At 37.9% G+C, this 16,084-nt stretch overlaps 1 protein-coding gene across 1 annotated transcript in view; it reads left to right on the plus strand.

The window, feature by feature from the left end:
- Positions 1 to 16,084, plus strand: part of MDN1 (midasin AAA ATPase 1) — a 90,692-nt gene that overhangs the window by 18,046 nt on the left and 56,562 nt on the right. The window contains exons 11-32 of the mRNA XM_085056356.1: positions 137 to 218; positions 873 to 968; positions 1,903 to 2,015; positions 2,557 to 2,705; positions 2,806 to 2,866; positions 3,359 to 3,570; positions 4,830 to 4,933; positions 5,916 to 6,060; positions 6,716 to 6,812; positions 8,010 to 8,123; positions 8,754 to 8,901; positions 9,067 to 9,177; positions 10,004 to 10,155; positions 10,609 to 10,787; positions 11,172 to 11,380; positions 12,457 to 12,603; positions 13,242 to 13,383; positions 13,511 to 13,645; positions 13,723 to 13,861; positions 14,800 to 14,938; positions 15,041 to 15,171; positions 15,635 to 15,779. Coding sequence (XP_084912482.1) covers positions 137 to 218; positions 873 to 968; positions 1,903 to 2,015; positions 2,557 to 2,705; positions 2,806 to 2,866; positions 3,359 to 3,570; positions 4,830 to 4,933; positions 5,916 to 6,060; positions 6,716 to 6,812; positions 8,010 to 8,123; positions 8,754 to 8,901; positions 9,067 to 9,177; positions 10,004 to 10,155; positions 10,609 to 10,787; positions 11,172 to 11,380; positions 12,457 to 12,603; positions 13,242 to 13,383; positions 13,511 to 13,645; positions 13,723 to 13,861; positions 14,800 to 14,938; positions 15,041 to 15,171; positions 15,635 to 15,779 — 2,950 coding nt within the window. The remainder of the gene's footprint in view (positions 1 to 136; positions 219 to 872; positions 969 to 1,902; positions 2,016 to 2,556; positions 2,706 to 2,805; positions 2,867 to 3,358; positions 3,571 to 4,829; positions 4,934 to 5,915; positions 6,061 to 6,715; positions 6,813 to 8,009; positions 8,124 to 8,753; positions 8,902 to 9,066; positions 9,178 to 10,003; positions 10,156 to 10,608; positions 10,788 to 11,171; positions 11,381 to 12,456; positions 12,604 to 13,241; positions 13,384 to 13,510; positions 13,646 to 13,722; positions 13,862 to 14,799; positions 14,939 to 15,040; positions 15,172 to 15,634; positions 15,780 to 16,084) is intronic.

A 16,084-nucleotide genomic window follows, 5' to 3' on the forward strand; every position in this document is an offset into this window, starting at 1 on the left:
GTCTTCCCGTGTGCAATTAGTACAACAACTACACGTGCAAGTGCCAGAAGATGATGTCATGGCCTAAGTGGAACAGAAAGAAGGTGCTGTGTGTTTTGCCATGTTTGTACCAAATCTTTTTGGTTTTTTGTTTTAGAGACCTACTGAACTGGTGCAGCAGGATTGCTTACAACTTTGACAGTAATTCTTCAACCACAGCAGTGAATATTTTTCAGGAGGTGCGGTAAGACTTGATTTAAAAACTGATTACCCAAATTCTAGCATTGTCTCACAAAATACTCTCTTTGGGAATGTGAGATAGGAATTTGGTTTTGTTTTAAGCAATTGGACTGTAGTTGGAATGCTTGTGATCTTTCTGATCACAGGCTTTTGTTGCTACTAGGAAAGTTGTTTGCAGTAAGGTGCTAAAAGACTTTACTGCTGTCATAGAAACAGCATGGTGCAAAATAATTTTAACTGATACAGGCTGGGATTGCATATGATGAAGCCTTTCCTCTTGTAAAATAAGGCTGCTTTTCTACTTTCCCAATTCATCAGTTTACAGTCTAGGTTGGGAATTTTTTGGGTGTGCATCAGTCCAAGGCATTTTTGAGCTGTGAGATCTTACTGTGTTACTTCCTTCTCCATTTTGCTTCATTCATCTAAAAATGGCTTGAAAAGTTTTTACTTTTGGTAGAAACCCACTACATTACAGAGTTTAGAAGTTTTTATTACGTCTTTTTGAACTCTGTTGTTTGACTTGATCTGAGGATACTGAAATACTTATGTTTACAATGGTTGGATTGGATTTGGGTTCATTTAGATTAAGAGGGTGCTTGTCAGATAACATCATACAAAGCTAGTGCTCAAGAAGTTGGTTTTCCCCTCGACAGGCATTGGACTGTTTCACAGCCATGTTGTCCAGCCAAGGGAGCAGACAGAAAATGGCAAAAGTTATTGGAAGTTACCTAAACATTTCAAAGAAAAAGGTATGTTGAGCTATAATTAACACGATCTTTATTTGAAGTATTGCAAGTATAGCTTGCAAGTTTTCTACGGTTAATTGAAATATGTTATGCTATTTCAATGAAAAAAATTTCACTCTCCATTCCATCACAGGATCTGTTTTTCTTGTATTTTATATGTAGCTAGCACTGGGTTTTCTCTGAAAGTTCCAGGGAACCTGTTTTAGAGCAAAAGAAGGATTGCACAGCTGAGACAGAGCAGCTGCCTAAGCATATGATACCACTAGATGCACAGGGTAGCAAAGAATGTGTTTTTTCTTAGGTGGTTTACAGTGAACATTAATCACTTAAATGGAGAGATCAGAGAGAAGCATGATCTTAACTGATACTTGTTCTGTACTCACTGAATACAAAATCAGCTGAGTCTCTGGAGCTCTATAAATGACAGAATTAAAATAAATCATCTCTTTGTCAGCTATTTCTGACTGTAGAAGTCCGCAAAGCAAATACCCTCCTTTGTTACTTTCAGTTGACAGATGGATCCATGAAACTTCTGTGGGTTTTTCTCTTTGTCCTTTGCATTATTTCATTACAGGAATGTATTATTCCCTGCAAGTGGCAAAATATCCTTGTTTACACAAAGGTTTTTTTTTAAGGGAAGTTGTTTGTTTATTGTTAAAATTGTTCGAGATTAAGTACCATGGAAGTAGATAAAGTAGAAATACAGTGGCAAAGACTGTTACCAACTTAGTAACTTGAAAGTTGTTTGTATAGGTATAAAAGTGCTTCTGAGGTTCTTCACTATTTTAGGTGATGAGTATTTAAAATCTGCAAAATACAGAATTCTGTCCTTAAAAATTAACTTGCTGCAAAGTAATAGCATGCTAGCATGGCCTGGGTGTTCTTAGTTTGATGTAAGCAACATTAGTATTGGATATGTTGATACTTTTTTTCACAGGTGGAATTCTTCTGTGAACTCTACAAACCAGAAATTTCAATACGGGAACAAGAAGTCTCTGTCGGAAGAGCTCATCTTGTGAAGAAGCAAAACCAGGCTCTCACTGTACACAGGTAGAATATCCTGTAGTTTCTGCATGAATCGAAATATTTTGTGGTGAACAGAACACACTGCAACTCACAGGGTTAAGCAAAATGCAAATTGGATATTCTCACTCTGATGAAAGGAATGTATGAGTTCTTTCCCCTCAGATCTTAGTTTTACCTTGTGTATCTTTAAGATTGTCTGCATTGTGCTTCTGGCAGTCAAAGCATGGAGATTTTCTGCTTCTTTGAACTACAGTGTCTTCAAAGCACTGTGGATCCACAGCTGCTATGAATAGCATTTGATGAATCTACTTTTGTAAAGGGAGATTTTTGTGGTATGTGTTGCTAACTCCATTGACCAGGAAGTTTTTTGGAAACCCTGAATTTTTAGGTTGTATCTTGAGAAAAGTAAGTATCTTAAAAAGGTATCTTAGAACTATTTCTTTACAGACCTATATTTAAAAAAAAATCCCAAATCCAACCACTCCACTAAAAAAATAATAAAGGTAAAACTGAAATTAACTCCTTGGTAAATCATAGTCTTGAGTAATTTTCTTTATTTTTCCAGGGCAAAACATACCTTTGCTGCCACACGGCCCTCTGCAGTATTGATTGAACAGCTTGCAGTGTGTGTTGTCAAAGGAGAGCCTGTGCTTTTGGTTGGTGAAACAGGAACTGGCAAAACCTCAACTGTTCAGTACCTAGCTCACGTTACAGGTAAATAGTGTGTGAAAATTGTAAGTTACGTAAAGATAATTTACAAATCAACAAATGAGCAAACCCACAAGTTGATGTTGCTTTCTGTTTCTGCTTCAAGGACACCGTTTGAGGGTTGTCAACATGAACCAGCAAAGTGACACAGCAGATCTGTTAGGGGGGTGAGTCAGTGACCACTGTTTTGTCTGTTCTGCATGAAAAATAGGCAGCATCTGTATCATAGTAGGATAAATGTCTTAAAAAGCATGTTTGCATGCAGAAACCTTCTTGTCCTTGGTGAAGAACAGAGCAGTTTCACTGAATTGTGTCCAGAGCTCTATGTGATGAAGTCATTTAAAGCTACAACCCAGAGTCTTTAAAAATGGCTAAGCTGTTCCATATAAATCTGATTTAATATTCAACAGGCATGTTCTTTGGTAGTATTACAAATATTTTGCTTATCTGGGTGTTCCTGTCTTCACAAAATTGCCTTGTGAGGTGCATTTAAATGTGTAAAATTTTATTTAGTTCCTTAGTTGAGTAAAAAACTTCAGAATCAAGGGTTCATCCATGCAGCATAGTGTCCTTTAAAGTGACTGGTTTTGAGGTTGTTTTCTCTAAGTTCACAGATGACTTTGTCTCACATAAGTAATTACTCTCGTGCTTCTCTTCAGTTACAAGCCTGTGGATAACAAACTGATCTGGCTACCTCTGCGAGAGTCTTTTGAAGAACTCTTCTCTCAGACATTCTCTAGGAAGAAAAATCAAACATTCTTGGGACACATTCAGACTTGCTACAGGCAGAGACGTTGGCATGATCTGCTGAAACTAATGCAACATATTCATAAATCTGCTATAAATAAAGAAGTAAAAGAAAATGCATCTGGTAAGATGGATCAAACATACATTAGTGCTGAACCACTGCAGAGGGTAGATAGATACTGGTGACTTTTGTTCTTTTTATTTGGGTTTGTTTGAGGTTTGTCTGTCCTGTGGTACTCTTGACATCTGTCTCCACTCAGCAGTTGTTTGCTGTGCTGGTGAGGAGTCCTCATTGTTTGTGTGTCAGTCTTCTATGTGAATTCATTCATACTTTCAGTCCTGGAACCTGCTTGTGTCTCACAAATATGTCCTATTTCAAAAACTAAGCGAAACAACAACCAAAAAATCAAGCCCAAAGTAATAACTGTTTCAGGGTGGTAATAATTCTAAGAGTTTACTTTTGCCTTAGTTCCTATTTCAGTGGTGCTGACTTGCTTAGTGCTTTATTTTGTTTCAGTGTAGTTTTGTCTCCAAATAGGTTTTTCTTGTTTTATACTTCACAACCCATTTTGGGGCTGAGGCAGTGTCGATACTTTGTCTTGCATGGAGTTGTTGCTGCTTCTAGACCAGCAGAATAAGTGAAGTTGTAGTTTTCATTCAGTTTGGGCTAAGTAAAATCAATTATAAACTTTATCTCCGCTCTTCTTTTAACTGGGTCTTCTAAATATGCAGACATTAATATAAATGCCCACAAATTTAAAGGGAAAAAAAGGGTTTAAAGACCATTTGTTGCAAGAATTGACAATCCTAAAATAAAGACAAGCTGAAATCTGTAACTTGCAAAGTTACTTAAGGAATTTTGATGCTGTATGTAGCTCAGGTGGTGATTTTAAACAAATAACTGAAATCAGTGCTGTAGTAAATAATGCCATAACTGATAAGCAACAGTGTTTTTATCGATACTGAAGTGTTCATTGTTAATCTGTTCTGTCATAAGGGTTATAAATTTGGATTTATTTTTTTTAACATTTTTCTTTCTGTCTCTGGAAATTAAAGGGTTGTAACAGTCATGCTGGACGAAGGTGCAGAATAAATATTTATTCGTCATCTAGGAATGAGTTACTAATGATCTGTGCCCATGTGTCAGTAGTGTTCATTTAAATTTAAAAACAAAAAAAATACACATGTCCTAAACCAAAACAAGAAGATGTAATTATTTTTATTATTTAGGATGTGTTATCTGTAGAACTTCAATGTTTTCGTTGCTCAGCCAAGCTTACTTCTGTATGTCTGTGCTTGAAACAGCTTGATTAAAATACTGTTGTTAAAAAAATATTTATGATAATGTTTGATGGTATGAACTTAAATTTGTTTTGCTTGCAGGCTTACCACTAAAGGAAAAGTGGGAGGCATTTGGTCTTAAACTGAATCATGCTCATCAACAGATGAAAATGACAGAAAATGCTCTTCTCTTTGCATTTGTTGAGGTATTTAGAGATTTGTGTTTTGATGCTAGGAGGAATAAGGAGAAGTATTTAAAGGACTTCGCAATCAGTATTATATAAGTAGCTTCATGGCAAGAACCTTGCTGTGAAGTAAAATGTGTTCCATGATGACTCATGAAACGAAGTGTGCAGCTTCAAAGAGACAGTGGTTAGAGGGGCAGTGGGAGAATGGTTTGTGGTAGCACATTAATTCAGTGCTGTATAATAGGAATTAGGACTGTTATGATAAAATAATATCAGTATGTCATACCATCTTTTCAACTAGATTAAAAAAATCTTGAATACTATCCAGGAGGTCATGGTTCTGTCTAGGAATTCCTGTGAAAGATTTAATATTAAGAAACTGTACTGTTTCTCTAGAAGTGATTTTTCAAAACATTTCCAACTCACAGTATGTTCTAATGACATTAGGTGTGATCAGCAGAAGCTATGAGGTTTATTTATGCTTGTTCTTTGTCACCCTGTTAGTCTGAATATATGCTCTCAAATTTCGTGTAAAGTGTGTGAACTGCTGACCAGTCCTCTATAAAAAAATGTATGTATGAATAGTTGGAGAGCCTCTGACTTAAGTATAGTCTTAATTAACAGGGTACAGATTCCTTAGGAGCATAATACTGCTTGTGTCTTTGTATTTCTTTGGATTAGCTTTATTCTCATATAGTGTCAGTGAAGCATATGCTCCACAGTGGTAGATTGCACAAATAAAGGATCTTAAATCTGTTTTATTTGAGCCAAGCTAACTAGTAACTGATACAATGGTATGATAACTGTCTGACTTCTGTGACTGGCAAAATAATTCCTGTTATTGAGAGAGAGCAGTAAAACTGCTATTGCTCTAAAAGGTCTGGAATTGGCATTTGTCTAATCAAGCCATAGATTGCACATCAAGTATTTCCAGTATCTGAATGCTTCAGTTAATACAGCATTGCTGGTAACATGATTAACAAATTGATCTTAATTTTAGGGTACTCTGGCACAAGCAGTCAAAAAAGGAGAGTGGATTTTATTGGATGAGATTAACTTGGCTGCAGCAGAGACTTTGGAGTGCCTGAGTGGTTTATTGGAAGGCTCATCTGGATCGCTGGTGTTACTAGACAGAGGAGACACAGGTACTATTTCTGTGCTTGCTTATGCTGTATCTTGCTATCCAGCTGAATTCCCTATCCTATGTAGCTCAAAATAAGTTGAGATCATATGAATGTGTGCAAAAGAGAGCAATGTGCTCTTTGTAGGCTTCATACATCTTTGCAACAAGTCCAAAACACTGGTGTGTTCTCTACACCACCACAGGGGCTGCTTTCTATAAAATTAGCTGCTTTTACAGATGTAAAGACAAAATAATGCAGTTGCTGAATGCTGCTCTTAAGAGCTACAGAGGCAAATGTTGCATGAACATCCCAGGCTGGGTCTTCTTCCTGGCTGAGGGAAGCACTGGCTATTGTTCTGAAAGAGACAAAAGGAGTTCCAAGTTTAGGGCTTATGTAATTTTTGAAATGTTTTGTGTTGTTAAAACATCTTGCTACTCACAAAAAGTCAGGGTTTCACTTGCCTGTGGTGTTGTGAAGATGCAGACACTTCTGATAAAATCACGGGGGTTATTCTCTGAAAATTTTTGATGCTAGCATTTTTAAGAAAATAGTGCAGCAGTAGAAAGTTGTAGTGCAGCAATAGGAAGTTGCCTTAGATAAAATATACCTTATTTGACATATTACATATCCTGTGTTTATCATGAACATTGTGTCTTTTATTTCTGTTTTACTTTAGAGCCTCTTGTCCGTCACCCTGATTTTCGCTTGTTTGCATGCATGAATCCAGCTACAGATGTTGGAAAGAGAAATCTTCCTCTAGGAATAAGAAACAGGTAGGAAATAATGATTCTGGGACAAAATAGTCACTGTCTTTTACAGAGTTTAATTAGTTTCAGGAGTTGACCAGTGAAGAATGCCTTATCTGAAGCCTGGGGATACAAATCTGAACTCAAGTTTGCTGCCTGTGAGAGATGCTTTCCACATTATGGTGAAGGTTTTTCATAAAATAGAATGATGAAAATACTTCAGTGAAGTAGCTGAGCTGTGAGCAAATGGTCTAGCTGTAGTGTAGAGTGTTGTCAATAGGGACAGGAAATTATTATTCTTCACAATTAAGCTGTCAGCACCTGGGAATGCTGCTGCAGCAGTTTGTGTTCCTGATGGGAGTAATAAAGACAAGTAAGTGCTTTGTTGAGAAGCCTTTCTCTTGGAAACTCAGAAGTATTGATGATCCTTGCAAAAACCTGCATATCCAGTCTTGTTCACTCAAAAGGAAGGTGATTTGCATGGTGGCACAGATGTGTGATATTCAAAATATTTGATGTGTGGTCTTAAAACATAAGCTGTGGCAAGGAAATTGGAATTGTGGCAAATCCGTTCTTCAGTACCATCTACCTGTTCCTGTATGCACAGATCTCCTGCTTGATGTGGTTTCCCTCATGAGTGCCAAGACTTGCATGTATAGTTCCTTCCCAAATTAATAAACACTATGCAAGACGGTAGAGATGCACCAGCTGTGTGTAACTAGACATTTGTAGTTATTAGTGGCAAAGCAACGTTTTGTTGCTATTGACTCTCTTGTAGAATAGTGAAAGGAAAGAAAGTGTGATACAGAAGAAAGGAAACTTCAGCATTAGCATAACTTGCTAAGTTTAAATGAATTTATATTTCTATTTGTCAAAAATACCTATTAACTATTTGTCAAAAATAGCTACTGCTGTGTCCGTACTTCATTGTTCAGGCTATAGCATTTGGGTATACATTGCAAATTGTTTAAAATTGTAATTAAAGTCACATTGTTCACTTTCAGTCTACTAAGTTGAACTAATTCAGATAAATTACTTTAAAGTATTAGTAATACCTTATTTTTCAACTGCTCTGCTTCTTGAGTCTGTAGGTTTGGTGGTCTGTAGGTCTACAGCTTTAATAGTATGTACTCTGTTACTTAAAAATTCAAAATGATATATGCCATGATTTTTCAATATGGTCAGGTGTCTTTTAAGTGTTACAGATTGATTTGATTCTTTCAGATTTACTGAACTTTATGTAGAAGAATTGAGAAACGAAGGAGATTTGCATGTTCTTATAATGGATTATCTGAGAAGCTTGAATGTGAGCAAAAGTACAGTACAAGGAATTGTGAAGTAAGTTGATTGTAATCTCATTAAATTCTTGATAAAATCAGTCATGAAAAGGAAGTATGGAACTGTGGTCTGTGATTAGACTGCTTTGGGAAATACTGTAATGTTTCCAATGCAGCAGTTGGCATAGCTTTAGGAAACAGAAGAGTGTAGACATGCATATTCTTCATTCTGAAGGTTTCTGTACTTGTGGGAAGGAGATTTTTTTTTTTTTTTAATGCAGAATTGGTTTTTTGGTGGCACCAGTTAAAAAGCATTGTTTTTTCAGTCCTGTTTCACATCTGAGAGATTAAAATGGTTTGTTACTGTAGAGATATATTGAAGAAGGTCTTGTGTGTTTGTCTAGAGTTACCTTTCTTTCCCCTAGTGTAAGGTGAACTATTTCATGTTTAGAATACTTGGAGTTTATAGTTACTCTCTGTATATCAAGCTCTCTCAAAAATACAATTCTAAAAATACTCTGTTGCTTTGCTTCAATGACTATGCAGATGGCAGAGCTTGGCTTGGCTTTCCTAACCTGGAGCTTTTCTTAAATGTAACAGCTGAGGATAAGCTGAAGTGTTCATACTTGAGATTTAATTCTTCGGAGCCATGGTCTGATCAGTAACAGCTCTCTGTGTAACTTTTTTGCAGCTTCTATTTGTCTGTGAGAAAGGAAGCAGAAACAAAGTTGGTGGATGGAACTGGCCACAGACCTCACTACAGTCTCCGTACCCTTTGCAGGGCGTTGCGATTTGCAGCATCTAACCCATGTGGCAGCATAGCACGCTCCCTGTATGAGGTAATTGCCAGTGTTAGCATTTGTTGCTGTGTGTATTCACTACAGGGATTGTTTGAGTAAAGGATAATCCTCTCTAAGTGCAGTATTGAACAGAAATGGTTCTTTCATCTGTATATTTTTTCCTTATTTTTCATGTTTACCACTGAAAATAATTCTTCTTCCTAGGGCTTCTGTTTGAGTTTCCTGACACAGCTTGACAGAAGTTCTCACCCATTGGTTCAAAAGCTTATTTGCCAGCATATAGTCTCTGGCAACATCAAAAGCCTTCTCAAGCAGGTAGGCAAATAAGATATGAAGAACTGTCTAGTATTTAAAGTAGAATTTATTTTGAGTTGTCATCTCTCCTTTTTTCCTCAACATTTCCTTCTTGCAGTTCTGTTTTTCATTTTATAAAGATAAAAAGTAGAAAAAGTTAATACTGTTGTTTTGTAGTTTTTTACTGTTCTGAATGTTCATATGTTCGCTAGTTTATTTGTTAATTTGAAAAAATGTGGAAGCCTGGGTAACTAAAACATTTTGGAGTGTGGGCAGCTTAATGCAGTGGCTCCAAATCTGAAGCTTTCACAGACTTTTGAAGAGCTTTCTTGGGCTTTGTATTTTTAGATTCTGAATGCAGAACATATGGATATGAAGAAGCATCTGTGCTTTGTCTCTTATGGGAAAGGAAGAATGTCACTGATGCTGGGAACCCAGCATGAGTTTGCATGGGGGACCAGACAGTAGAATGGGGAAAGCAGTTTAGGAGATGGTTATTTGTTTCAAAATAAACCCTTTCATACTGGAAAATGTGTATGAATAAAAAAAGATGAAAACAAAATTCCTGCTTAGAAATGTCCTTCAAAATTCAGTGCTAGGACTCTTGAGACATTTTTGTCTTCATGGTACTGTCAGAGATTCCTGCTTCATGATCTTGAAATAATCTGGTCAGGCTTTTCCTGCAATTTGCATTCTGTGACAAGGGGACAGTGCTTACTGCAGGAGTGCTCAGGGATTAATTTAAAATTGCTTTAGAGAATATGTAGCAGTGGTGTAACCAGAGTTGTTTTCATTAGCAAATTGAAACTGGTTGGTATAATCTGTTACTTCTGTCATGTCTCCTTAGCAAATACCAAAACCCAAAGGAGGGAGTTTCATACTTATAGAAGGATACTGGATTTCAGCTGGGGACAAAGAACCTACAGTAGATGAGAGTTACGTGCTCACTCCTTCAGTTAAGCTTAATCTGAAAGACATTGTCAGGGTTGTGTCTGCAGGGTAAGTGTTTCAACTTTTGCATTAAAAAAAGTTAAATATGTTTGTTTAGGCCTTGAGTGTTGGTGCCCCTCTAGTCTTTATGTTTAGATGAATAATGTCTATTTTCCTTGTACTTTACAGTTAACTTTTTATTATATAGTGACTTGAATTGATACAATGTTTCTTGTTTCCTTACACCATCTTACTGCCATACCTAGTTTTATTTAAATTCTATTCTAGAAATTTGCAGTTAAAATAACCTGCTTATTTCACAGTGCCATGAAAAGCTTCATGGGTAGCTGTTAGCACCTGGGAGTAAAGTTATTTACTTTTCCCTGTTAGTGTGTGGTCTTGGATAGCCCCAATGAGTTCAGTGGTGGTGTTTTGGTAATGTGGTTTAATAATAGTGACATCTTGTGTGTGGGTAAGATATGGCTCATGCTTCTAACCTGCTATTTTGGTCATGGCTTTCAGGACTCATCCAGTACTGATTCAAGGAGAGACCTCTGTTGGTAAAACCAGTTTAATTCGCTGGTTGGCTGCTGCTACTGGGAATCACTGTGTAAGGATTAACAACCATGAGCATACTGATATCCAAGAATATATTGGCTGTTACACATCAGATGCCTCCGGAAAGTTGGTGTTTAAGGAAGGTAAGTGAGTATATTCTATGTACTCCAAATTCCTGTCTCATTTCAATTACTGGGGTCTTTTTTTTCTTCTTTTCTGCTTAACTTGACTGGTTTATTATAATGAAGAGATGACCTGTCATAAAGTTAGTAGTTGTACTTTAATGATAATCGCTTCCATGAATTTCAGTGAATTCTGAAGAGTTCATGTCTGTCTCATCATGCTTATCCTCTTGGACCTAAAGATGATAAGTCAACAGTTTAAAAATACTGTTACTTCCATCTCTGGGCTAGGGTTTATACTGAGTGAAAATGGGTTGCTGAAAGTATCTGAATGCATGCTTCTGTTAGATTTGCTTTGTAAGATTTTTAACTTTTTTTTTTTTCCACTTTTTCTTTTCCCCCAAGGCATTCTCATAGATGCAATGAGAAAGGGTTACTGGATCGTTCTAGATGAATTGAATTTGGCTCCCACTGATGTTCTGGAGGCTCTCAACCGCTTGTTGGATGACAACAGAGAGCTGTTCATTACTGAGACTCAGGAGGTTGTCAAAGCTCACCCTCGCTTCATGCTCTTTGCTACACAGAACCCTCCAGGTCTCTATGGTGGCAGAAAGGTCTGTATGATCTGTTCCTTTGGTAGCATTTAGGGAGTTAATTTCTCTCATGCATAAAGTGTGATGTAAAAATGTTTTGATGCATGGCATCGTGAATCTCTTGAGGGAGGGAGTTGAGGTAGTTGTGGACTGTCAGTACAGCTGGGTTCTGTGTAGGAGAGTTGCTTGTTTCACAGTTACAAAATTTCTAATTAGTTACAGTTAGTTGAGATTCAAGTGATTTACTGAACTGGAGTTCATGTATATTATACTTGCTTTGGCATTTCTTGTCCGAGAGCACTGGAAAAGAGATTCTACTTAGGCTGTAGATGTCTGTTTTGTACTGGTTTTTGTCTGGAATAGGAAATTTTCTTCATGGTGACTGGTATGGTGCTGTGTTTTGGATTTGTGATCAAAACAATGTTGATAGCGCAGGAATGTCTTTGTTATTGTTGGCCAGTGCTTACACAGAGAGTCAAGGCCTTTTCTGCTTCTCACACTGCCCCACCTACTTGTGGAGAAGGTTGGGAGTGCATGAGAAGCTGTGAGGGGACACAGCCAGGACAGCTGACCCCAGCTGACCAAAGGGAATGGTCCATGTCATATGACATTGTGCTCAGCAGTCAAAACTGGGAGGAGGAGGAGGAGGGTGATGTTCAATGTTTGTTTCCCTAAATAAAATTGGTGTGTGAAGCCCTTATTTCCTGGAGATGGCTGAATACCTGACAATTGATGTGAAGTTTTGAATGGATTCCTAATTTTGCTTTGCTTGCACATGCACCTTTTGCTTTACTTTTGAAACTGTCTTTGTCTCAGCCTACAAGTTTTATCACTTTTACCCTTCCAATTCTCCCATTGTAGGGAGAGTGAGCATGTGGCTTTGTAATGCTTAGCTGCCTGTGCCCTTAAAACACACAATGCATTTTAAAGCTCTTGTCCTCATCCAGATTCTCTCTTATGCTTTCTCTCCATGCTTATGTGTATGTTTTAATTTGTATGCTACGACACTGTCCATATTTCCTTTGGATCTGTAGGGCAAGATCTGTGATCAATATCAAAGGAAAAAGTTCAAGCAGTAGTGTGGTCTTGTGTTTTAGGTTTTGTCCAGAGCCTTCAGGAATCGTTTTGTGGAGCTGCATTTTGATGAGCTGCCAAGTGCTGAGCTGGAAACCATCCTGCACAAGCGATGCAGTTTGCCACCTTCCTACTGCAGCAAGCTTGTCAAAGTCATGTTAGACCTGCAAGTACGAGTGTCTTTCTTCTTTTAGTATAAGAAATGAAAATGTATTTCAAAGTAATATGTGCAAAGTGATAGAAATTCCTTTGTGGGGGGAGGTATTGTTAGCTGAAGGATACTTAAAATCCTAAACCATGGAGAGAACCTGCCAAGATACTAATTTCAGTGGTTAAGACAAAGAATAGGGATGGTGATGTCAGATTTGAGAGAAAGCTAGCAGGAAAAAGAAAAAGATTACTAGACACCTTGGAATTTGATGTGTAGAATTATCCCTTGCTCTGGAGCCAAAGTACAGTATTGGATTTGTAGGTGTCTTTTGAGTCATGTGAAATTTGGTATTACTTTTTAAGCAGTAATTTTGTATGTGTTCAGACACTCCTGTGTTCAACAGGCATTTGACACTTAGCATGTAGCTAAAACTACCTCATATGTAAAAGCAATTAGAGCAGCACAAACTGGATTTTGTTTTCGAATACCTGCCTAAAAGGAGTTAGTGTTCAGGAGTTGTGACTCTACTGGACTTTTTTGTTTCTTTTTCTTAGATTTTTCTTGTTACAATGTCACTGCAGAGAGTTGTGATTAGCTTTACTTGAAGTATGTGGAGAGGTTCATGAAAAAATAGCTCACATTTTGTTCTTCTGACAGTCGTACCGCAGAGGTTCGACGGTGTTTGCTGGGAAGCATGGATTCATTACCCTGCGGGATCTGTTCCGCTGGGCTGAAAGGTACAGATTGGCAGAGCAGCTGGAGAAGGATTATGACTGGCTTCAGCACTTAGCAAATGATGGTGAGCTCTGCTGCCCCAGCTTTCTGAAGTGTCTGCAGAATCACTTTCCAGCACCACTCCTTACGTGCAAATTTTTGTTGCTGATTACCGAGGTAGTAATTGCTTTCTCTCTCCCTCTCTTTTGTAGGTTTTATGCTTCTGGCAGGCAGAGTCAGGAAACAGGAGGAGGTGGATGTTATTCAAAATGTCATTGAAAAACACTTTAAAAAAAATATATATCCTGAGTCTCTCTTCTCAGGGGAGAGTGTCAAGAGGTTACTGGGTGAGTTTCCTGAAAGGGACCCCTCTGGTAGATCTCTAGGCATGACTAAAGCTGATGGATTGCTTTGTGTTGTGCAGCTAAGTCTTCCACGTGGATGTCAGTGATGGACAGAAATTTTAACCATGTTGTCTGGACTCAAGGGATGAGGAGACTTGCCATTTTGGTGGGACGAGCCCTGGAGTTTGGTGAACCAGTACTGCTGGTGGGAGACACTGGGTAATCTTGCTTTTTATGATGCAGTTCTTGGTAGTGCTGCACCAGCTGCTGAGCTGGATACAAAATGATTGTGTGGGCTTCAGTGCTGCTTTGACCTGGGACATTTGAGCCTCTCTCAGGGCAGACTTGCAACTGCTGTTTCTCAGAGTTCGTTTCTGAGGGGGAAGCAGTTGCATCTCATTCAGCCCAAGTCTTTAATGGGATTATCTGCACTGTGTATAACTACATAGAAGTAATATAAAAGTAGTAAAATGAAAGTGAGTTGACTTCTGTCCCCACCTTTTATGAGGTGCCCTGTAGAATCTCACTGTGCCTCACTGGAGTGGCTGCTTTTGGGGTATTGTGACATTTTTCCATTTGAGCACATTCACTTTACATGTTTTAAGAGCTTGAATATAGCTTTCCTACCACTTCTCCACTTCACAAGCTGCTGAAGAGGTCGTGGAAGTAGTTGCTGTCTGCTCTTGTGCTCATTGTAAATTTGTAGACTATATTTTTGTAGGAAAGAAGGGAAGAAAAATGCAAGAAAAGAAAGAAGGAAAATTACATGGGTAGTAAATGAAAACTAGATACTTAGCAGTTTTTTCCCTCCTTAGGCTTGATCTAGACATGTAGCATTTCCAGTTCAGTGAAGTGTTACACTGGTTGGGTATCTGTAAGGGCAAGCCGAAATAAATCTGACTTTGAACTTGCAGAAATACATCAATGCAGATATTGATTTAAATTTAGTTAAAGGCCTGTTGTGCAAGTCAGCAACAGTTGTGCCAAAAGTGGCTTCACTTTGCATATGTTTCTTTCAAGGGAAGGAGCAGGATTTGCATGCTGGGCTTTTGCTTCATAGCTCTTCAATGAAATATGAATCCTGTCCAAAGTGAGCTGATTGTTTGCTTTTGCCTTTTATTTAATCAGTCCCTTTCAATTAAATTATTTTTTTGCAGGTGTGGTAAAACTACCATTTGTCAGATCTTTGCAGCATTAGCAAATCAGAAGCTGTACTCAGTGAATTGCCACCTGCATATGGAGACATCAGACTTTCTGGGAGGGCTGCGGCCAGTCCGGCAGAGGTCCAAAGACCAGGTTTGTCTTGCCGCAGTAATAATGCAAAATCAGTAATGGTGTGACCATGGAGGTAAAAAGCAGCAATTATTGTGACTTTTCACTTCCTTTTCCATTTCTTAGGAGGAATCTGATGGTTCTAGACTCTTTGAATGGTGTGATGGACCTCTTGTTTTAGCAATGAAAGAGGAGGGTTTTTTTCTCCTTGATGAGATTTCTTTAGCTGATGATTCTGTACTAGAGCGACTTAACAGGTATGTCTTACATGTGGTAGTACTGAGAATTCTCAATGTGTCTGTTCATTACACAAACATGAGTAAACAAATCTGACTTCTCTTAAGCACATTTGTTTCTTGGATTAGGTGAGCTGCTCTCTTGCTGAAAAGGACAGTGATACAAATAAAACGTAAAATTTCCAGTTTACCATTTTCAGTATTGATATTTTCAACCTGTCAGTGAGCTCTTGAAATTGTGCATCTTGTAAAATCCCAGGAAAACAAAAATCTAAGTTATTTCCCTCTTCAGTATCTAAACCTAAAATATAAATTTAATTTTATTATCTGCTTGCCGTAGTGTCCCTCATTTTAGTCTTTCTGGTTACCATTATATTGGGTAAGTGAAAGTTTAACTAGGTCAATTAACATGATTTTCATTTTTAAGTGATCTTTTGAAGTGTGAAACAAAATTTAAAATAAACCCTTTTTTTAACTTCTCTAGTGTTCTTGAAGCTGAAAAGACGTTGGTACTTGCTGAAAAAGGTGGTCAAGATGATGAGGAGAATGAAGTAGAACTATTAGTTGCAGGAAAGAAATTCCGTATCCTTGCGACCATGAACCCAGGTGGTGACTTTGGGAAAAAAGAGGTAAATGTCAAAACATCTGGAAGTACAGTATGCATCTTCTGGTCGTAATGACCATTGAATGGTTGGAGGTGCAATGCAAAAATGCATCCTGCCAATTCTGGCATCCAGTGCTTAAGTTGGCAGTTGCTTCATTGCTCTAAAGATGGAATCTTTAGATCCATTGCTCTAAAGATGGAATCTGTTTTCCATCACTTCTATATGCTGTCATTCTGACATTGTAAAGGAATACTCAGCAAAATGTTAATGGAAGCTTCAGGCCTCTAAATACTCTAGTTAGGCCTGATACATAGAATACTTCAAGTACA

This window comes from Lichenostomus cassidix, chromosome 3, assembly GCF_008360975.1.
Source record: "Lichenostomus cassidix isolate B80296 chromosome 3, HeHo_3.0, whole genome shotgun sequence".
NCBI lineage: Eukaryota > Metazoa > Chordata > Aves > Passeriformes > Meliphagidae > Lichenostomus > Lichenostomus cassidix.